Source organism: Bidens hawaiensis, unplaced genomic scaffold, assembly GCF_021521415.1.
Source record: "Bidens hawaiensis isolate Kalapana, Puna unplaced genomic scaffold, B.hawaiensis_p1.1 tig00002186_1, whole genome shotgun sequence".
NCBI classification, from domain to species: domain Eukaryota; kingdom Viridiplantae; phylum Streptophyta; class Magnoliopsida; order Asterales; family Asteraceae; genus Bidens; species Bidens hawaiensis.
Window position 1 is genome coordinate 3,443,564 of NW_027491117.1, and position 23,213 is coordinate 3,466,776.

Here is a 23,213-nt window from a genome sequence, read left to right on the forward strand (position 1 = left end):
CATATTTTATTAAATTAAAGGTTTTAGCATGTTTTTTTTAGTATTTTTCTTTGTTGTTTCACATAATAAATCTTTTATCTATTTTTTGATATTAACGTTAAGTAGTGACATGGATTTTACTTTTTATTTTTAAATTTTAATATCATTAACGTTTTTTTAATTTGAAATTTAATTACATATCTTACAAATCCCGACTCCCACATCTTATCCACTATTGCTTTCTTGACGCAAATAAAACTCGGTGAGGCTCGATTTGAAGAGTTTGTCACCCGATTTAGAAAAAATTTGCATGAATGACCTAATTGAATCACTTTTGAAAGCTGGCTATTATTATGCGAAATTTTTATAAACGAGGCTAATCAGGTGTGGCCAATTAGTGTTGGTTATGACTTAGGATACTTGATAATGATAATGCATAATAATGCACATACAAAAACAACAATGAGAGTTGGTCCATACACATAAAAATATCTACATAGATATTATTAAACATAAGGGGTAGTTTCGTGAATATGCAATTTGAATCGTAACACACTTCCGTCATAGATCTAAACTCTCCGTACCAATAAATAAATAAATACCTAGGGTTCGTACTTGACCCCCAATTCAATTGATTCTGTTCTATCAATTTAATTCTCCACCGATTCACCTTTGTAAGCTCTCATTCCATCTCTAATTTCTTCAACCGTACGCATCGTTTCGTTTAATTGCATTCGTTTTTCGTAAATTAGTTTCCGTGTTTGAAATCAGCTTTCATGTTATCCGATCTGTAATGTGTTGTTAATCTGATGTATAATTGTTTTGTGTTGTGGATCTGGAGTTTGAATGCGTTTGACGTGTTGATTGATTGATTGATTATGGTAGCTGATGACGATTTGATTGATTGTTTTTTTATGCCTCGTATGGTTTGCATGTCGATGATGACGGTCAATATAGATTTCTTTTTTGTTTTAAGTTTGGGTCATGTACCCGCTATATAAGCCATATTTACTAATTGAATGGTGAAATATTCGAAATGTAGTTTTTGTGTACTATTCGTTGATCAACTTGACATTGTGGGATTGGAGCCACGGTTGTTCAAGACTCACGAGTTTGAAAAAGACACAGGGTGGCTGCCGTTTGTGGTGGTTCAGCAAATCGTTACCTACCCACCGGCTGATACAATGTGGGCACTTGATCAAGAGATGGAACCCATCTGTTGATAAGGTTTCCATGAAGTATTTTCCGGATGGAAGTTGATGGTACTGCTGAACAAGCACAAACTGCGGTCGTCCTTCGCGACCTCTTTCTCTATTTCACATGTTACTTAATCTTGAACAATCGTGACTCTGGTACCATAATGCCTGGTTTATCAGTGAAAAGCACATAAAACTTGTCTTTTTGATATTTCACTAATCAAATTGTAACTATGAATTATGTTGCTAGCACATGACCTAGACTTTAAAAAGAAAAGAATAACAAACAAGGAGTAACAACTTTCAGTTGTTAAGCCACTACTCTTAGGGACTTGTACACCTAAAGACTCATTACACTAGACTTCATATGGAAACGGGATGTTTTAATTAATCTTCACACTCTATGAACAAAATCTGTTCCAAACCTGGAGAATTTTTTTAATTGCTTGGTTTTGTATAAAATTTACTCGTCGATTTTGGAACTTTATATGAGTATAGTTATCAAGCAAATCTTACATCTACTAATTACTGATTCTATATCTTTGTGAACATGTTCTTTTAGTCTTGATACATTAGTTTTTTTCCTGTATAACTTTTTAATTTGAGCTAATTGTGCTATGTTATGTTTTAATGATTATTGTTTGTTACTTACAATTTGCAGTTCTGATTTGATAAAATGGGAGGTGGTTTTAGAGTGCTACATCTGGTCAGACCGTTTCTTTCTTTTTTACCCGAAGTGCAAAGTGCAGATAGGAAGGTTCCTTTCAGAGAGAAGGTTATATACACTGTCATCTCTCTCTTCATCTTCTTGGTGTGCAGTCAGCTTCCTTTGTATGGCATTCACTCAACAACAGGTGCAGACCCGTTCTACTGGATGCGTGTTATTCTGGCTTCAAACCGTGGGACAGTCATGGAACTTGGTATCACCCCCATTGTGACTTCTGGGTTGGTTATGCAGCTATTAGCTGGATCGAAAATCATTGAAGTTGACAATAATGTTCGTGAGGATCGTGCACTATTGTAAGCATCTTCATTCTTGTAACTTTTATTATCTTTGAACCAATTTTGTTTATTAAATTGTATTAAAACTTGTGATCTTTCAGGAATGGTGCTCAGAAACTGTTGGGTATCTTGATTGCTGTTGGTGAGGCTGTTGCATATGTACTATCGGGAATGTATGGCAGTGTTGGCCAACTTGGTGTCGGAAATGCTATTCTTATTATCATTCAGTTATGTTTTGCTGGGATTATCGTCATATGTTTGGACGAACTTCTCCAAAAGGGATATGGTTTAGGCTCTGGAATTTCATTGTTCATAGCTACCAATATCTGGTAAGCCAGTGATCCTTCAATTGTGTTTACACGAACAACTGTTATTCACCAGCTTATATATTTTTAATTAATCATTCAGTGAAAGCATTATCTGGAAAGCATTCAGTCCTACAACAATTAACAGTGGGCGCGGTGCTGAGTTTGAGGGTGCGGTTATTGCTTTGTTTCATCTTCTGATCACTCGGACGGATAAAGTTAGAGCATTACGTGAAGCTTTTTATCGGCAGAATCTGCCTAACGTGACTAATTTGCTTGCTACTGTCTTGATATTCCTCATTGTCATCTACTTCCAAGGTTTCCGTGTTGTTTTGCCTGTGAGATCTAAGAATGCTCGTGGGCAGCAAGGATCTTATCCCATTAAGTTGTTCTATACTTCCAACATGCCTATTATTCTTCAGTCAGCGCTTGTGTCCAACCTTTACTTCATCTCTCAGGTATCCAATTTATATCTTTACTGTTATAATTTAACTAACTCTGTTACTTTTATCGATACCAACTGCTTGTGTTTTTTTTTTCTTTTCAGTTGCTGCACAGAAAGTACAGCGGGAATTTCTTGGTTAATTTATTGGGAAAGTGGAAGGAGTCTGAATACTCGGGTCAATCAGTCCCAGTTGGCGGTCTTGCTTACTATGTTACCGCACCTTCAAGGTAATGGAATCCCATGGTTTGAATGTCTTGTTTAGTGGTGCCAATGGGCAGGCTGGCTGGGTAAATCGATAAAACATGTAGTTTTGGTATGGGTCATAACACGTTATCATGGGTTGACCTGAAACCTTTGTCTAGAAGTTATTTTTATGTGTCTGACTTAATAGGTAAACATGACTGAATGGGCTCTCTTTTGTAAATGGGTTTAAATTGCACCTCCATTTCATTCAATACGGTCTTGTTTTCAGACTTGGTTATACCAATATTAACATATGTAGTTGAACTAATGCTTTTATTTTACTTGTTATCTTGCTTTTTAATATCAGCCTGGCAGACATGGCTGCCAATCCTTTCCATGCTCTCTTCTATCTGGTTTTCATGCTAACAGCATGTGCGCTTTTCTCTAAAACTTGGATTGAAGTTTCCGGGTCTTCTGCAAGAGATGTTGCCAAGCAACTTAAGGTAATGCTAAAAGCGACATTATGATTTTTTTCTTTTAGTTGGTGGTAACCATAAGAACCCGGAAAACTAACGGGCCCACCAATATCCTTCTGTCTAAAGTCTAAACTGGAAACTGTTGAGATCATATGGTTTTCCAAACTTTGCTTTAATGCACAACTTGAATTATAACAATAATAACAATTTATTGGAAAATGTGCAGGAGCAACAAATGGTGATGCCTGGGCATCGGGACTCGAACCTTCAAAAGGAACTGAACAGGTACATCCCAACAGCAGCTGCGTTTGGAGGAATGTGTATTGGTGCATTGACGGTTTTGGCGGATTTCATGGGAGCCATAGGATCGGGCACAGGAATACTGCTAGCAGTTACGATCATATATCAGTACTTTGAGACATTTGAGAAGGAAAAGGCCAGTGAGCTTGGTTTGTTCGGGTTTTAAAATCTTTTTCTGCTAGAGAACGAGCTTAGCCTCTTTTGTTGTTAGTTAGTGACGGTTGGAACCTTGAAAACCTTTTTATATTTGGAACCTTAAAATCCTTTTTGTTTATGTTGGGATCAAAGCGGGCCAGTTTTATAGTTCGGGCCAGATGGAGATGGTTTAATGACATAAAAAGAGTTCTACAATGACTAGTGCATTTTAGGTTTATTAAGAGACTGCTGTTTTACAGATGCTAGCTCAAGATTTCAAACGCTCATATTTCAAAAATTTTACAACTTTGTAAGTGTAAGGATGCATATAAAATTCTTTCTAAAATTATTAATGATGGAATTACCATTTTGTCAATTCAAGGAATAAAATAATGATAAAATCACCATTTTGCTCTTCACTCAGAAGTGAACTTTTATGTACTTGAAGTGATTGAACAGAAGTGGAACTCAACCGATAATTTATCCACATGGGGAATACAGTTGCTAAAGCGGGACCCCCCTACACCCCAGCAATACGTCTCGTATAGCATTATATGCGGCGTATTAGTTGGTTTTTCTATAAAACCTCACCAAATTTGTCTTATTATGTTTTTTTGTCTGAATATAGAAGGGGTGTATAGCCTTATAAGCCGCCTCTGATATTTTTTTTAAATTTATTATTATTATTATTATTTTTATTGTTATTATTATTATTACTAGTGTTACTATTGTTGTTATTGTTTATTTATTATCATCATCATTATTATTTATTATTATTGTTGTTATTATTATTATTATTATTATTGTTATAATTCTGATGAGGGTGCTGTAACATCTCGGATTTTCATATTTGTATTCATTTAAGTTTAAACCGATTCGGGATCGTAATTCGGATTTTTCGAACTGTTTAAAACTTGTATTTATTGGTATTTAACTTGGTTTAACTTATTTTATAATTTCATAACTTTTAATTATGCCAAATGGCCCTTAGAAACCTTTAAAATTGCTTAAAAAAGCCAAAAATCGTATTTTCAGGAACTACAGGGTAAGTTGTCTTCTTCAATATTATAGATTTTTATTTGTAGAACAAAAGCCCTCAATCAATTTTGCCGATTGAGGGAGTCTCGGTGGTCAATTGGACTCAAACCCGTTTAAGGGCATAATAGTCAACATCTTTGACTAGTCAATTTCTAATGCTTCTGGTCGGAACCGACTTTCGATCTAGAAGACTTTTATTTTTGTAACAAAATTTTAAGGCTACTAACCAAAAACCGACTTCCGACTCGCTGTTCAGATTATGGTTAGTATCAGCTCGCTTAAACGTTTAATTTATTAACATAACCGGATTTCTAAACATCCGTTTTGATTGATTCCAGCGGCATTAAGTTAGTAAAATAGGGGAATGACAAAACTCACTTTAGATGGAAGGCAAGTGATTAATAATTATAATAACAAACTACGATTCTAAACGAGTCGCCACTAACGCGTCGAATGAGATAATAATCAGAACCTGGAACTTTGAGATATGATAATATAAGTAAAAACGAACTTAATTCCGCTTGAATCGATCCAAACAAATGTTTAGAACCGAGTTATGTTAATAACAACAATAATAACAAATAATAAATTTTAAAAAAATAAATATCAGAGGCGGCGTATAGTGCTATACGCCGCGTCTGACCTTCAGACAAAAAAACATAATAAGACAAAATAGGTGGTTTTTTTCTAGAAAAACCAACCAATACGTCCGTATAGATCTATACGGGGCGTATTGGTTGGTTTTTTAGCAAAAAGGGGGGGTGGCTGTAGAAAAGCCCTTGCTAAAACTTGGACGTTGCATGTGGCGCATCAACGTGATTTAAGTCTAATCCAGGCGCTAGTAAAACCTAGACGCTATGATGGCGAGTCAACGTGAATTCGGTTACTATCGGCTACGTTTGCTACGTATCGGAACTAAAACAAAAAAAAAACCATAAAAAATTGAGGTGGACCAACGGCGTTGCATCGGTTAGTAAAACTCGGGCGTTGGTAAAACCCGAGCATTGTTGGTTTTGGGTGTTGAGGTGGTGACTGTATGCGAATTCGGTCAGTTTCAGTTACGTTCATTATGACACCAAAACTGGAACAAAAAAAGAACATTGGTAAAACCCGAGAGTACGCAAATTCAGTCGGTTTGCGTTACGGAACCAAAACTATAAAAAATAGCATGGCATCATATAAATTCAGTCAGGTTACATTACGAAACAGAAACTACAAAAAAATAGCGTGGCTCAATATGATGTGTCTCTTGACCCGATAGAAGCCTTGCGACACCAAGCTTCCCATTTAGTTTATAGTAATAATAACTAGGACGTTACTGGGGCACGCTGGGCAGTTCTGTGTTGATTACACCCGGGCGTCGTTTCCGTAAGTTGATGCGAATTTGGTTGGTGTCGGCAATGCTCTTTATGGTATCAAAACTAAACAAAAAAATAATTCCTCAAACTAACATATTTATAACAAATTAAAAAACGAAACAACACACCACCTTACTTTTTCATTCCTTGATTAAGTATGAAATCTATAAATACAAAAATCTATTTCTATTTAAAAAAACAAAAAAATATGGTTCAAGAAGACTCGAACTCGGGACTTGCAAATTGCAACAACAAAACAATACCACAAAAACAGCTTCCTTTGGTTACTTATATTACTTTCAAATGAACAAATACTTAAAAAAAAACTAAAAGAAAAGGCGCCTCAAAGGGGCTCGAACTCGGGAACTAGAACTTGCAACAACAAAACAAAACCACCACATCAGCTTCCATTTTTGTTACTTCACCTAGTTTCAAATCAATAAATTCTAAAATAGATTTCAAATATAATAAAAAAAAAGAAACTTAATAGCTGTCACATGGCAGCCACTGGTTACACCACAAACGCTTTTACTGTAGCTTTAGGTTTCCTTTTATATGTGGTGTAATAATTCTATGGGAGATGTCTTGTGAGTTGTTTGCGAGTTAAATGAAGTTTCACATTTAGTGTGTGTGTATATATAGGGGTGAAATCAAGTGAAAACTCCTCTTAAAGAAAAAAGAAAAAACTTAAAACTCCTAAAAAATTATTTTTTAACTTTTTTTTAAAAAAAAAATTTGAACTTTTTTTTCCATTATTCTTATATGTTTTTATTGGTTCCAAAAAAAAAAAAAAAAACCTTTTCGGTAACCTCGTCAATGTAGTGCACATGTGTAATAGTGTGCATTCAGTGGCGGATCTAGGATATTTTTCCAGTGGGTTCACTTGTTTTAGGTGCTCTTATTTCATAAGACCGGACATAAAAATTTCTAGGTCGGTTCGACGGTTCGGGTCGGGTAAGGTTCATTACATAACAAAAATACTATACAATCGTAAAATAACTTCTTTAGAAACTAAAAAAAAAACACTGAATAAAATCATATTGATACATCTCGGCCAACTTTAGCAACTTTAGTTTATTAAAGACACTAAAATTGTGACATGTGCTCAAAAATTTTCGATCAAAATATCATATTCAAATGAAAAAAGTAAGCTTACAGAGTTAATGGAGTTACGAAAAATTCAAAAATATGAGAAGCTTTCTAGTGATCAATGTACACGTATGGCATGCTTATATAAGAACAACAATTAGCTAAATATCAAACTAGATAAAGGATACTATTATGCATGGCAGTATTACAATAAAGTGAAGATATCTCATATGTCTATTATATGTTTAGTATTATCTTTATATTGGTGTGTCAAGTGTTGTTAAAAATATGAGTCTTAGCGAGAATATGAGTGTTTATGGCGTGTTAAGTGTTGCTAAGACTCATATTCTTGACATATACTTAATATAAGTATGGTGTGTCAAGAATATGAGTCTTAGCGAGAATAAAGATAATACTAAACATATAATAGATATCGCTAAGAATATGAGTCTTTATGATGTATAACAGTAAGAGTGTATCTCAAACAAGCAACTAATTTATATGTTTATTTTCTTGTATATGCTACAAAGAATTGTTACTTCTTGAAAATCTGTCATAAAAAATATGAATTTACATGATTCTTATAGTAGACATTGTACATTAGTAGTTTGGCCTATTGATTCTCCGGTTGCTTTCAGGAATAACAACACTTGACATACAATCATTCAAATTCATAAAACAACCACACCTAATTATATTACTAATAGCTAACCATTGCAATTGCATATCTGAACCAGTGGCAGACCCTACATTAACGCGGTTTCGATCTGCATTTCTAAAAATATGTACAAACTAAATTCTGCAGTGATCTAAATGAATGACACGTATATATATTAGGAAAGTTATTAACATCTAAATCCTGTATGATTATCATTTCAGCTGTAACATGTTTAAAAAAAATTCAGAAAGCAGGCTGTAGAAGAGATTTCAGCTGTAACATGTTTTTAAAAAAATCAAAAAATAGGCTGTAGAAGAGATTTGAACCTGCGTGCTTTCAGTGTTAAAGCAATGACTATACCACCAGATTACTTGTTCATTTTGTTTATGAGTTCACTCAAGTTTTTTATATAGATGTTTTACTAAAAATCCGAAAGTCTGTGGGTTCCCGTGAACCCGATACCTCTAACATAGATCCGCCCCTGTGTGCATTGCATATATGCAAAAGTGTTGTATTGCATAGAATACAACACTATTGCACATATTTGAGATACAACACTATAGTATATATGCAATATAAGACTAATACGCACATCGAATACACATTAGTACGTATGTGTAATACAACATTAACGCACATATGCGCTACGACTTTTATTTTATTATTATTTTTTTTACATAAATATTGAAGATATGCAATTAAATGTGCGTGTTCACTATTGAGAATGAACACACTGAGTACGAGCAACCACCACCATAAAAATTGAAACCACATAGCATGTAATTTGAGCACATAGCACGCATCATAAACATATACATCAAATTATACACACAACGACATAATTGTGAATCATTTGTAATAATGAGATGAAATGTAAAAAAACGTGGACTCGATAGCATGCATACATGCTACACCCCAAAATAGTAAAAGTAAAAATGGGATTATGAAAACTTACTTGACTGGTGAGTGAAAGAATGAGTAATACTAAAACCATAACTATGAAGTCCTAAATCAAAGTTTAGAAATGTGTTTTAGACTAAGGATGAGTAATACTAAAACCAAATGAACAAATGATAACATAAAAACAAGAAAAGGATAAAAAGGAAGATGGTATACAAAATCAATTTTGTTTTAGGTTTTTAAAATATCAAACAATTTTACTAAAGCTCAAGATTTTTCAGTCCATTAAATTAGGATGTTTTGAACAACTTTCGTTTAGAAAAGTTTTATAAATTCTGTAGGGGTATGGTACTAAAACCTGGTTCAACGACCCTAAATCTATTATGTTTGGCTTATTTCATTACATGGACTAATACGATGTTATTGGGCCGAGGGGGTTTTGTGGAGGTAACCCTAACTGGGCTAGGCCCATTAGGGTACCATGATGGTGGCCATGAGACTCTATATAAGGAGGTCTCCACCTCCTTATCATGGGTCATGCTCAGTAAGAGCCACCACCACTTTTTGTGTCTGTGAACAAGAAATCCTCAGGATATCTTAGCAGTCGCCTCCACACCCCCGAAACCATTGCAGGTCACGGCATTGCAGGTCGCCGGCGCAGCCGCAGAAGAAGAAGAAGATCAAGACGTGGTTCGTTCATCTCGAAAATCCGTGGAAACATCGTCATGGATCAGGTAAGATTCATTTCGTGCTTCGACATTGGCGCCATCTGTGGGACGGCAACGAACTGCCCTTCGATCTTCATCTCGGCTGTCAGATCTCTCCCAAGAAAAACGCAGATCTGGAAGTTTACAGAAAAAAGGCTTCAAAGCTTGTTCTATTTAAAGCTCAAAAAGATCCATAGATCTAAAAAGAGGCTTCCAGATCTGGGCAAGAAGGAAAATCCGTGATTCGAATGATCAGATCTCCGAATCTGTGAATCTGTGATTCAGGATCTCCGAATCTGTGATGGTTTTAAATCTGCTCCGAATCTTCAGATCTGTCCAGATCTGATTTACAGATCTAGGTCTAGATTACAGACCTGGATTTTAGGTCTAAAGTTGCAGATCTGACTCTTAAATTGCAGATCCAGAAGTTACTAGACTTCCGCCGCCCTGTACGCACGCCCGGGGGTTCTCACTCCGCAGCCGTGCATGTGCCGCCGCGGAAACCACCGTCTGGGTTTTGCGCAAGAGACCTCCGCCATGCACACGCACTTGCGAGTCACCACTCTATCGCCGTGCATGCGCGCATCAGGCTACGCGCCAAAACTTCAAGGTTGGGAATCCTCCTAATATCCCATATGGCTACGCGCCAAACTTCAAGGTTGGGAATCCTCCTAATATCCCATATGGCTACGCGCCAAACTTCAAGGTTGGGAATCCTCCTAATATCCCATATGGCTAGGCGCCAAACTTCAAGGTTGGGAATCCTCCTAATATCCCATATGGCTACGCGCCAAACTTCAAGGTTGGGAATCCTCCTAATATCCCATATGGCTACGCGCCAAACTTCAAGGTTGGGAATCCTCCTAATATCCCATATGGCTACGCGCCAAACTTCAAGGTTGGGAATCCTCCTAATATCCCATATGGCTACGCGCCAAGGTTGGGAATCCTCCTAATATCCCATATGGCTACACGTCAAACTTCAAGGTTGGGAATCCTCCTAATATCCCATATGGCTACGCGCCAAACTTCAAGGTTGGGAATCCTCCTAATATCCCATATGGCTACGCGCCAAGGTTGGGAATCCTCCTAATATCCCATATGGCTACGCGCCAAACTTCAAGGTTGGGAATCCTCCTAATATCCCATATGGCTACGCGCCAAGGTTGGGAATCCTCCTAATATCCCATATGGCTACGCGCCAAACTTCAAGGTTGGGAATCCTCCTAATATCCCATATGGCTACGCACCAAACATTAAGGTTGGGAATCCTCCTAATATCCCATATGGCTACGCGCCAAACTGCAAGGTTGGGAATCCTCCTAAGATCCCATATGGCTACACGCCAAACTTAGGGGTTGGGAATCCTCATACCATATGTTCACGCGTCACATATGCTCACGCATATTACACATGCTAACGCATCACCTGCTTACGCATCACATGCTCGCACATGTCACAGTCTACACGCACGCGCACGCAACATCTGCGCGTGGCGCATAACACAAAACCAAAGTCTACGCGCACGTGCATGCAACATCTGCACGTGGCGCGTGACATAAAGTAGCCCGTAAGTCGCCTCACACGCTGGCTTTATTATTCACACAGCTCATAAGACGCCTCGCGCGCAAGCTGTTATTATTCTTACAGCCCGTAAGTCGCCTCACGCGCTGGCTTTATTATTCACACACCTCATAAGACGCCTCGCGCGCAAGCTGTTATTATTCTTACGGCCCGTAAGTCGCCTCACGCGCAGGCCTTTATTATTCACAGCTCATAAGACGCCTCGCGCGCAAGTTGTTATTATTCTTACAGCCCGTAAGTCGCCTCACGCGCTGGCTTTATTATTCACACAGCTCATAAGACGCCTCGCGCGCAAGCTGTTATTATTCTTACGGCCCGTAAGTCGCCTCACGCGCAGGCCTTTATTATTCACAGCTCATAAGACGCCTCGCGCGCAAGCTGTTATTATTCTTACAGCCCGTAAGTCGCCTCACGCGCTGGCTTTATTATTCACACAGCTCATAAGACGCCTCGCGCGCAAGCTGTTATTATTCTTACGGCCCGTAAGTCGCCTCACGCGCAGGCCTTTATTATTCACAGCTCATAAGACGCCTCGCGCGCAAGCTGTTTATTATTCTTACAGCCCGTAAGTCGCCTCACGCGCTGGCTTTATTCTTCACACAGCTCATAAGACGCCTCGCGCGCAAGCTGTTATTATTCTTACGGTCCGTAAGTCGCCTCACGCGCAGGCCTTTATTATTCACACAGCTCATAAGACGCCTCGCGCGCAAGCTGTTATTATTCTTACGGCCCGTAAGTCGCCTCACGCGCAGGCCTTTATTATTCACAGCTCATAAGACGCCTCGCGCGCAAGCTGTTATTATTCTTACAGCCCGTAAGTCGGCTCACGCGCAGGCCTTTATTACTCACAGCTCATAAGACGCCTCGCGCGCAGGCATTATTATTCTCAAAGCTCGTAAGACGCCTCTCGCGCGCAGGCTTTTATTATTCTTAGCTCGTAAGACGCCTCATGCGCAGGCTTTATTATGCTACAGCTTGTAAGACGCCCCTCGCGCGCAGGCTTTTATTATTCTCAGCTCGTAAGACGCCTCTCGCGCGCAGGCTTTATTATTCTTAGTTCGTAAGTCGCCACTCGCGCAGGCTCTATTATTATAGCTCGAAAGTCGTCTCGCGCGCAGGCTTTATTATTCTTAGCTCGTAAGTCGCCACTCACGCAGGCTCTATTATTATAGCTCGTAAGTCGCCTTGCGCGCCAGCTTCATTATTCTACAAGCTCGTAAGTCGCCTTGCGCGCCAGCTTCTTTATTCTACAAGCTCGTAAGTCGCTTCGCGCGCCAGCTTCTTTATTACTTTTACAGCTTGTAAGCCGCCTCATGCGCCAGCTTCATTATTCTACAAGCTCGTAAGTCGCCTCGCGCGCCAGCTTCTTTATTTTTCAAAGCTCATAAGACGCCTCTCGCGCGCAAGCTTTATTACTTTCACAGCTCGTAAGTCGCCTCACGCGCCAGCTCAATTATTATTTTCAAAGCTCATAAGACGCCTCTCGCGCAAGCTTTATTACTTTCACAGCTCGTAAGTCGCCTCACGCGCCAGCTCAATTATTATTCTCAAAGCTCATAAGACGCCTCTCGCGCGCAGGCTTTTATTATTCTAAGCTCGTAAGACGCCTCTCGCGTGCAGGCATTATTATTATTTTAGCTCGTAAGTCGCTTCTCGCGCCAGCTCCATTATTATTATAACTCGTAAGTCGCTTCTCGCGCCAGCTCCACTATTATTATAGCTCGTAAGTCGCCTCACGCGCGAGCTTCATTATTATTATAGCGTGTAAGTCGCCTCGCGCGCAGGCTTTTATTACAACATGTCACCATCATGAAGAAGGCCTCTCAAAACTCAGACAATAAAGACAAGGCCAAAGAAAAGGGAAAAAACCGCCTCACACCTTATAAAGTCCAGCGCTCCACCTAGACGCTTGCGCGCCCAGGAGCAACACTGGACTTGGGGGGGCTTGTAGGGGTATGGTACTAAAACCCGGTTCTACGACCCTAAATCTATTATGTTTGGCTTATTTCATTACATGGACTAATACGATGTTATTGGGCCGAGGGGGTTTTGTGGAGGTAACCCTAACTGGGCTAGGCCCATTAGGGTGCCATGATGGTGGCCATGAGACTCTATATAAGGAGGTCTCCACCTCCTTATCATGGGTCATGCTCAGTAAGAGCCACCACCACTTTTTGTGTCTGTGAACAAGAAATCCTCAGGATATCTTAGCAGTCGCCTCCACACCCCCGAAACCATTGCAGGTCACGGCATTGCAGGTCGCCGGCGCAGCCGCAGAAGAAGAAGAAGATCAAGACGTGGTTCGTTCATCTCGAAAATCCGTGGAAACATCGTCATGGATCAGGTAAGATTCATTTCGTGCTTCGACAAATTCAGTCCCTAAATAAGCTAAAACAACAGTTTAAATCAAAGGGTACGAATTTGTGCACTGTTTTTAAACTATTAATTGTAAATTCATAAAAATGAATTAAAATGTATAAAATAATGATTAGAACCATATTTCAATGAATTTTATCATAGAATCCGGCCTTGCAGTTTCCAGTTGGTCATGAACAAGATATGATCGTTTCTTTGTTGTCCAAATCTAATGCCAAAACTAAAACATTGTTAGAAGCAATGCTTTGATGATTTTGAAAAGGATTTTGATGAAATAAAATTATGGACTTTTTAGGATATGATGATATAACATCTATGAGCATATATAATCAAGAATCTTGGGTCATCTAAATAAAATATAATGATTCAAAACAGAAAAGAAAGATGCAAGAACGTTTTGAAGTGTAACCTTCGTGTAATCGATCATCTCCTTGTGTTCTTTGTCTCATCCACCCTATACACCATGAATTATGTGGATTCCTAGACATGATTATGTTACAATCATATGATCATTTGATTCAATAAATAAAAACAAGAACTTTGAAGAAAAGAATAATAAGATAATGTTATCATTCACATAACTATTACCTTCCAAACCTTATGATGAAAAACATAAAACGAAGATGGCACTTGGCTAATTTGTCTTGACGGAAAAAGAGGTAGAATTATTTGACTCTTAGAGTTAGCAAGGAAATGTGCAAGACAAAAATAGTGAATGTGGCCTCCTATTTGTACAAGAATTGATGGAGGTGAATCAAAAGATTTTTAATACAAAACCTAATTAGTAGGGGAGTTATTAACCAAGTTTTAAAGAGAGGGAAGATAACTTTCGTCTTTCAATAAATAAAATAACTTTAAGTAGGATAAAGTATGAAATATCTAAATTAAATTATGTACTTAGGTTAATCATAAATGATTTTATTTATGGGACATCTGAATAAGGAAAAATCATAAGTATAATGCATGGATATAAATTTTTTTTTTTATAATATGACACACACTAGTAGCGATTAATATCATTAATAAATTTAAAAAAATTATTGCATACAAAATATATAACATAAAAAAAATCCAACACTTTAATGATAAAAGAAATTCGAATTTTATTTATAAAAATCAAACCTGGCCGAGTTTCAAAACGGAAATTGACGAATGTCACACAACCTATTGGTCCGAGCAGTGGTAACTATGAGACAAATGGTTAATCATAACATAATTTGGTATAACACTCATGTTGCTTAGGCTAACCAGTATACACCAGTGGGTAACCCTCACTGGTCTGACGTGGCAGCCCACATGACACCCCTCATGTGAGGGGCTTGCCTGATGCAACCCCCCCCCCCCCCCAATAAAAGGGTCATGCATGACCTAATGATACTGACCATCGTCAATCGTCAATATGGTCATTCCCTCCATTTTGTTGCTTTTTGATCGTTGGCAGTGGTCAAATTTAAAAAAAAAAAAATTATTTTTTTTATATTATAAATACATACAAACCATTTCAACCATTCTCAAACCATTTCAAGAATTCTCAAACCTATTTTAATCAAAACAGTATAGTTTTATTGTATTTCTTTTTAGCATTCCGTACATCATAAGGGTTCTAAAGATAATATATATATATATATATAGAATATATCACACACATACTAAATATAATAATAGTATTCAAACAAACAACCGGGCGACAAATTCTCGTCACTCCCCACTTGTCCACTTGTCGCCCCACATGGGTGGGGGGGGGGGGGGTGTTGTGCTGAATATCGCCCAAAGTTACACTTGGGCAGTAAGGGAGACCTTCACAATGTATGCATCCATCAATTTTTTTTAACGACGAATTTTATTAAAAGAAATAACAGAACAATAGGCATGAGTCCAAACCAACAAAGGACCAATGACCCAGCCAAATCTCGTACTAGTTACAATCAATTACAAAGGGGTACAAACTTTACAGAAGACTGCTAAAGTTGGACCTGCAATTTAGCCACATAATTGTCTCTTAACTTGTTCAACCACTTTAAAATAAGATTGATTAAAATTGTTGAAGGTAGTATTATTTTTCCTCTTCCATATATTCCATAATATCACCAAGATTAAGACCATAACCACCTTCTTTTCATTATTCCCATCTTGAATTGAACCAAACTCCAAATTTGTCTAACAGAAGTAATGTTTAACTTAAATCGGCCACCAAATCGTTCTAGCAAACGTACATGAGATTAAGAGAAGGGAAGCTAAACTCAAAGCAATAATAGCGTCCAAAATAAAATGTGTATGCCAGGATTCAAACTTGGATCATTTCAGAGATAGAAGCTTTAATAATTACCCATGAGCTAACCAACCATGCTTCATTGATGTCTATATTGATCAAACATAAATCATATATATTTAAAAAGCAATGTATAAAACATAAATAAACATTAAAGTTTGTTATTATTATTTTTTATATGTATATGACTTATATATATATACAAATATATATTTAAATTGTTTATGACGTCATCCGGGTTAAACATCGGTCTGTCTTCCCCGATCGATCCGACCTTTGACCCGGTAAGGCGTCCGGATCGCCATCCGGGCCAGGTCTGAAAACATTGCATGGGACTAAACCAATAATTACGATTGGTTAGATAGACCGGCAAGACCAACCAATCAACCATCTAGCCAATTAGATAATTTAACTGTTGAAACCGAAATTTCTAATTCTTGTTCAAATCATTTTATGGCTTATGATGGTTTATGATTATAGTTCATATAAATAATTATATATTAAACAAAAGAAATATAACTACACATAAAAAAAAAAAGAATATATGAATAATAAAATATCAGATGCCCATGTTCCAAGTATTAAACAAAACGAACCATTAAACCATCCAACTGTAAAACACTTTTAAATCTCAAACCAGCCGACTTACTTCAGATTAGACGATTAGGCTAAGAAGCAAATGAGGCAAGAAAACAAGCCAAGGTCAACTCTTATCAAAAGCACCAGTCAACAAGAAGAGTTCATCATTTGTTAATTCATAAATCAACACAATCTACTAACACTTACCCAACACAAAAACAATCACTTTCTTCAGCAACTACCTTACCTTGCCTATGCCCCACAATCTACCAACAATTACCCCAATTTCCAATCTTCCATCTTAAACATACCCACTTTTATGACTAAAATTAAAATAAATAAGCCTTCATCATTTTCTTGATCAGAATATACACAGCAAAGCAAACTCCAACAAGATTTTCAAGAATCAGAATCTCCTGACCCTGAGATCTCTCCAAGATTCTCAAGCATGTTTATAACTTCCACCGTGTCATCCAAGTAGTACTCCGCTCTGCTCGGTTTCTGTCCAACCGTGCACGCAAACACCGACTTATTGTTAACAATCACATCCGCCTTTATCGCATCACCGATCATCACAAACATGTCCTCGTCACTTCTATCATCTCCAACACAAAGCACAAAATCAGCCCGCTTTTCGTTTCTTAACATTGATGCAAAGATATTCTCTGCAACCGAACCCTTAGTCACTCCCTGCATACAGTTGCACCAATTCAGTTTTGGTTATTTACTAAAAAAAGTGTCACAAGTTGTTTTTCTCAACCGCATGTTTCATAATCCCAATAATCTTTGTGCAATACTTTTAATTAATTGATTAAACTAGTTACTTAATAAAAAAATTACACCAAGTTAGTTAATCTTAATATAGCAATCCATAAACTGGTTACATGATAAGATTTATACCAAATTAACTTATCTATATATAATATCTAATTTAACTAGTTACTTAATAAAATTTTTACCAACTTAACATATCTTTATATATTATACATTAGTAGTGAATTATATTACAAATTAAACAAGTAAATTATTTCTAAAAAATTACTATTAACTTACAAAAATCATTTCGGTTAAAAAACGGTTTATTCAGTTTCTAACCGAAACCGAACCAAACTTATCTTATTCGGTTTGGTTTCACACTTATCGGGTTCGCTTCAGTTTGGATTTCGGTTACGATCGAATAAAATCCAAAACTGGATAAACCGAAAAGCAAACCAATGAACACCCCGACTAGATGACATTTTTCATTTTTGTATTTGGATATATGAAGCATTAAGCATACCTGTGGTTTGACTTCTACAATGTATTGACCACTTTTGACAACAACAGGTTCGTTGGCGAGCACATTTTCCAGATGATCTAACATTTCTTTAGCCTGAGCCGGGCCGAAAGTTGGGTCAGTGTTCTGAAAGTGCCAAACGAGGGCACTTTCTTTCCTTTCGATGGATGAACCATCGGTGGATTCCGTGTATAATCTCATAACAGGCTCCGCCATTTGCATCCATCCAAAACTTGCATTTTGCGCATGTGGCTGCCATTCTTCATTAGCCAACCACCTGGTATCACATAGTATTTGTGAGCTCATATGGTTTGTGTTGTATGCAGAATGAAAATTTGTATGCTTATTCATGTCAAAAGTATCAATCCTAACCGGACACACTTAAATCATGTGACTTGGAACAGTTGCTACGCTACGCTACGCTAGGCTATCCTATGCTATACTATGCTATACTATACTATACTATACTATACTATACTATACTATAATACATGAAAGGAGGGCAAATTAAGACGATTTGGTATTAAGTAATTTACAAATTTATAAACATATTGTACATCATACAAAGCATGTTGAATAGGGGTAAAATGGTCCACTAAAAATATTCATACTAATTCTTTAAACATAGTTACAATTTTGCCCCCATCAACTTTAAATTTAATTAACTTTTGTAAATTTAAATAATAGTTACAACCTGCCCCTTTAACTTTTAACCATATATTATTTTTAATTTCACGTTTAACCCAACTTCCACCCACAACTTTTAAACAGTCATAATTTTCTCATGCGTTAATATTTTTTTTAAAACGGCACCATAAAAACGAGAATTTTATTCTCTTTAATTTGAGTATGATATTGCTATAGTTTGTTTTTAGTTAAAAATTAACATTTTACGTAGCTTTGTTTGCGATCCGTTTTCGATGGTTTTTAAATTAAACCATTAGTAGCGGTTTTTGTCATAAAAACCAAAATAGAACCGTTAAAAATTGAAACAAAACCATTATCAATGGTCTGTGTTCCCGTTGTATCTCGCGGGCACCCGTCTAGTTCATTTAAATATGTCAAACTAGTTATGAGGTTGTAAACGTGTTAATCAGGTTGGTGGGTTGTGATAAATGGGTCAAATGGCTGGCAAGTAGTAATCGAGTTATAAACTTGTTAATCGGGTTGACGGTTTGTGTAATAAATGAGTTTAACCGTTTGTTGGGTCAGCCTATTTAATTAAACAGGTTAAAGAGACCAACCCGGACACGCCCCCGTCCCCGTTTAAGCAAACAAGTCAACCTGAAGTAAACCTGAACACGACCCATTCAAATAAGCGGGTTAACCAAAATACAACCCATTTAAAGACACCTAAATGGCAATCGGGTTGATGGATTGTAATAAATGGTTCAAACGGATTGGTGGGTAATAATCAAGTTCCAAACTTTTTAATCAATTTGTAGGTTATAATTAATGGCTTAAACAGGTCATAAATGGCCTGATGGCTCGACCTCTTTAATTAAAGAGGTTAGCAGTTTAACCTTTTCAATTAAAGAGGTTAGCAGCGGGACCTAAATAACTAAACGGATTAAACAGATCACCAGCGCACCTGTTTTAAGTAAAAAAGTAAGCCAAAACAAACTCGTTAAGTAAACAAGTTAACCCAAACATGCACGTTTAAGTAAACAAGTCAACCCAAACACACCCCGTTTAATTAAGAAATTTAAGCCGAACACGATCACGTTTAAGTACACAAGTCAACCCAAACACGACCCTTATAAGTAAACAAGTCAATCCAAACACGACCGGTTTATCAAACGGGCTAAAAATTGTACCTCATAAAGTAACCATGTTCGGCTGCAATCCCAAGCTTCTCACACGGAGCAAACCATTTGGTCAGATCTTCTTTCCCTCGTCCACTAACAACAAACACCGTATTCTTAGGATCATTACACAATCTATTAATAATAGAAATAACCTCAGCACTTGGTCGTTTATCAATCGACGACTGTGGCATCACAGTCCCATCATAATCCAACAAAATTGCACGACTTTCAGCTCCTTCATACGCATCCATAATAGCATCTGAACTCAACTTTCTAAACATCGGGTCAAGTGCCACAACTCTAAACCCAAAACTCAACCCGATACCCCAACACCGAGTCCTGAAATGGTCAACACAGGTCCTCTCCAGATCTTGAAAAAAACTTCGCGACCAATACGCGACATCATGACTACTCACATATTTATAATGCTTTTCGTGTCGCATTTGTTTTTCAAAATCTGAAACCGAGATCGCTTCGTACATCGCTTCCGCTGTTGCATCCACGTCCCACGGGTTGACCCGTATGGCCCCACTTAATGACGGTGAACACCCGACAAATTCAGACACCACTAACATACTTTTTCGAGGTGAATTCGAAGTATCAGATCCAGATCCCGAGACTCCGTTTCTGCAAACGACATACTCGTATGGAGTCAGATTCATCCCGTCCCGGACAGCTGTCACGACCGCAGCCTCCGAGACAGTATAATAAGCCGCCTTTTCGGTTAAACTAAGCGGTTTATCGATAATAATAATCGGCGTGTAACCCTGAGTTCCCAATTCTCGATTGATTCGTTCTGAGCTCGATCTTATCTCCGCCTTGATCTCTGCCACGTCCCGCCCGTTCCCACGTGCAGGATTCAAAATTTGAACCAAAACCGCCCGACCGAGCAAGCTATCATGACACTTAAGCATACTTTCCATCGCTAAAACCTTAAGATTCACGCCTTTAAACGTATCCAAATCATCAACACCGATAAGCACGATTTTCCCGGAAAATTCTCGTTCAAGTTCCCGAACCTTCAATTGTGTACGCGATTCTTTCAAAACAGACTCCATGTGACCCATGTGGACCCCACTCGGCATAATCTTGATTCCGATCGTCCTCCCGTAATATTCCAACCCGATATACCCGCGTTTTGACTCGTACTCCAACCCGAGCATCCGACTACAACACGAAAGAAAATGACGCGCATAATCAAACGTGTGGAACCCGATAAGATCGGCATTCAAAAGCGCCTTCATGATCTCCTCACGCACCGGTAACGTTCGGTAAATCTCCGATGACGGGAACGGACTATGCAAGAAAAACCCCATTCTCAACCGATTAAAATGCCGTCGCAAAAACGTAGGCACCACCATTAGATGATAATCATGAATCCAAACATAATCATCATCCGGGTTTATCACTTCAATCACCTTTTGAGAAAATATCTTGTTAGCCGCCACGTAAGCTTCCCAGCAAGTCCGATCAAACCGAGCACCATCAAACGGAAGGCGGTAATGAAACAACGGCCACAAATACTGCTTACAAAACCCGTTATAATACTTATCCAAAACCGATTCAGGGATAAACGCCGGCACGCATTTAAACCGCTCCAACAACATCTGCGCCACATCATCCTGTTCACTGGGGTCAACTTCCGCCCGGATCGACCCGACATAAACCACCTCCATTTCTTCAGGCAACCCGTCTTTAATATGCCTGTACAACGAACCCTCGTCCCAGGTAAACTTCCACGACGATTCCCCTGTCTTATCATCAACTTCCCGACTCGCCTTCAGCGGGAGCTGATTCGTAACAATTATCAACCGGCCCGTCTTCACCGACCGAGCTCGATCATCACCATCATCATCATCGTCAAGCTCTGACGACACCACCACAGATTCTTCCATAGAGGGAAAATTACCATTTGCTAGACCCAACAAGTTAGCATACGATTTCGAATACATTCTTATTACCCAAATCGAGTCCAATTAACTGAATGATCTGAAAATGGGTATCCCAAATTAATCGAAATTTGTTAATCAAAATCGAGACTTTAATTTCACAAATCGGGATTCTTTATACAGAAATTGAACAAATACGTATAATGATTTGATGACGAAGATTATTAATTAATTAATTACCTGATATTGACGAATGGTGAGATGTGATTAACGGGTGACGATGGAAGGATTATTAAGGTTAAAGATTGAAATTGAGGTGAATGAAAAATAGGGTTTCGATTAATAATAATAATAATAATAATAACAACAATATTATTATTATTTGGTGTGTGTGTGTTGTGTGTAAAGCTGTAAGAGAAGGGGATAAGGTCGGGAAGCAAAGAAAGTAAGATGCCAACTGGAATACTTGTGTCACGTGCTGTTGTGACAGAAGACGTGTCACTTCCCTTGCTTGCCACGTGTTCGGGTGGTTTTGACAATGATGCTATCTTATTATGGGGCCGGGGCCGGGGCCGGGTTTATAATAATAATATTAATATGATAAAAGTTTTGGGAATTTCAGAAATTGTTTAAATCATATGAAAGGAAAGAAAAGAGAATGACGTGGAAAATGATGTTTATTTTATAGTTAGGTTGTAAATGAATCGAACGTTCGGTGAAGTGTTTGTGAACCGTTCGACAGAAAGTTTGTTTATGTTCGTTTATTTAATAAACGAACAAACATGAACAAATAATTTGTGTTCGTTTAATTAAACGAACGAACATGAACACATGTTACGTTCGTTCATTTATGTTCATGAACGTTCGTTTATTTATGTTCATTTATGTCTGTTTATTTATGTTCGTTTATGTATTAATAGAAAATAATTAAATATTATCTAGATATGTCATCTACTTAAATGCTTTATATTTGTTAATTTGTGTTCATTTAAGTTCTTTTATGTTTATTTACATTTGTTTATATATGTTCGTTTATCCTTGTTCAGTTATGTTCGTTTAGATTTAAAAAACCGAACATAAACGAACACAAATGTCCATTTTTAAATAAACGAACATGAACATATATATTTGTTCGATTAAGTTTCGTGTTCTTTTAAAGTTAAATGAACAAACATGTGTATATCCTTATTCATGTTCATTCAATCATTTACAAACTTTCACTTTTCACATTTATGAATGCACCGATCTCAATCTCTAAGCCCTGCCGATTTTATTTGTGTTCGTTTGTGTTCGTGAACTGTTCGTGAACACATTAATTTCCCTGATTAATGAACATGAACATAAAATCTCGTTCGGTAAGTGTTCGTGAACACATTATTTTCTTAACGAACAAACACGAACAAACATAAAATCTCGTTCGGTAAGTGTTCGTGAACACATTAATTTCCCTGATTAATGAACATGAACATAAAATCTCGTTCGGTAAGTGTTCGTGAACACATTATTTTCTTAACGAACAAACATAAACAAGGCCTACTTCATGTTCATTCGGTTCGTTTACAGCCCTAGTTATAGTTATCTAGGGTTTTAATCACATACAAATTAAATTAATGTGTTAACTAATTACTCCATGATTTAATTACATAATTACTCTACTTGGT

The 23,213-nt window shown here is 37.5% G+C and overlaps 2 protein-coding genes across 2 annotated transcripts; one reads left to right on the plus strand and one right to left on the minus strand.

Moving 5' to 3' along the window:
• Positions 1-624: 624 nt before the first annotated feature.
• Positions 625-4,092, plus strand: LOC143610544 (uncharacterized). Its single transcript, XM_077085000.1, has 7 exons — positions 625-653; positions 1,837-2,195; positions 2,279-2,506; positions 2,586-2,940; positions 3,030-3,154; positions 3,478-3,613; positions 3,813-4,092. The coding sequence occupies exons 2-7, from the start codon at positions 1,852-1,854 to the stop codon at positions 4,050-4,052; spliced, it is 1,428 nt and encodes a 475-aa protein (XP_076941115.1). The 5' UTR covers positions 625-653; positions 1,837-1,851; the 3' UTR covers positions 4,053-4,092.
• Positions 4,093-16,938: 12,846 nt separating this feature from the next.
• Positions 16,939-21,641, minus strand: LOC143610553 (putative alpha,alpha-trehalose-phosphate synthase [UDP-forming] 7). Its single transcript, XM_077085006.1, has 3 exons — positions 19,673-21,641; positions 17,859-18,132; positions 16,939-17,269 (listed from the first exon to the last, which is right to left on the minus strand). Exons 1-3 carry the CDS (start codon positions 21,613-21,615, stop codon positions 16,979-16,981), a joined length of 2,508 nt encoding a protein of 835 aa, XP_076941121.1. The 5' UTR covers positions 21,616-21,641; the 3' UTR covers positions 16,939-16,978.
• Between the last annotated feature and the right edge of the window lie 1,572 nt (positions 21,642-23,213).

Coding starts and splice junctions, on each gene's coding strand:
- LOC143610544 (XM_077085000.1), top strand. CDS start 1,852: ATGGGAGGTGGTTTTAGAGTGCTACATCTGGTCAGACCGTTTCTTTCT. Junction 2,196..2,278: donor CGTGAGGATCGTGCACTATT/GTAAGCATCTTC, acceptor GTGATCTTTCAG/GAATGGTGCTCAGAAACTGT. Junction 2,507..2,585: donor TTCATAGCTACCAATATCTG/GTAAGCCAGTGA, acceptor TTAATCATTCAG/TGAAAGCATTATCTGGAAAG.
- LOC143610553 (XM_077085006.1), bottom strand. CDS start 21,615: ATGTATTCGAAATCGTATGCTAACTTGTTGGGTCTAGCAAATGGTAAT. Junction 18,133..19,672: donor GAACATGGTTACTTTATGAG/GTACAATTTTTA, acceptor ATGTGATACCAG/GTGGTTGGCTAATGAAGAAT. Junction 17,270..17,858: donor TTGTAGAAGTCAAACCACAG/GTATGCTTAATG, acceptor AACTGTATGCAG/GGAGTGACTAAGGGTTCGGT.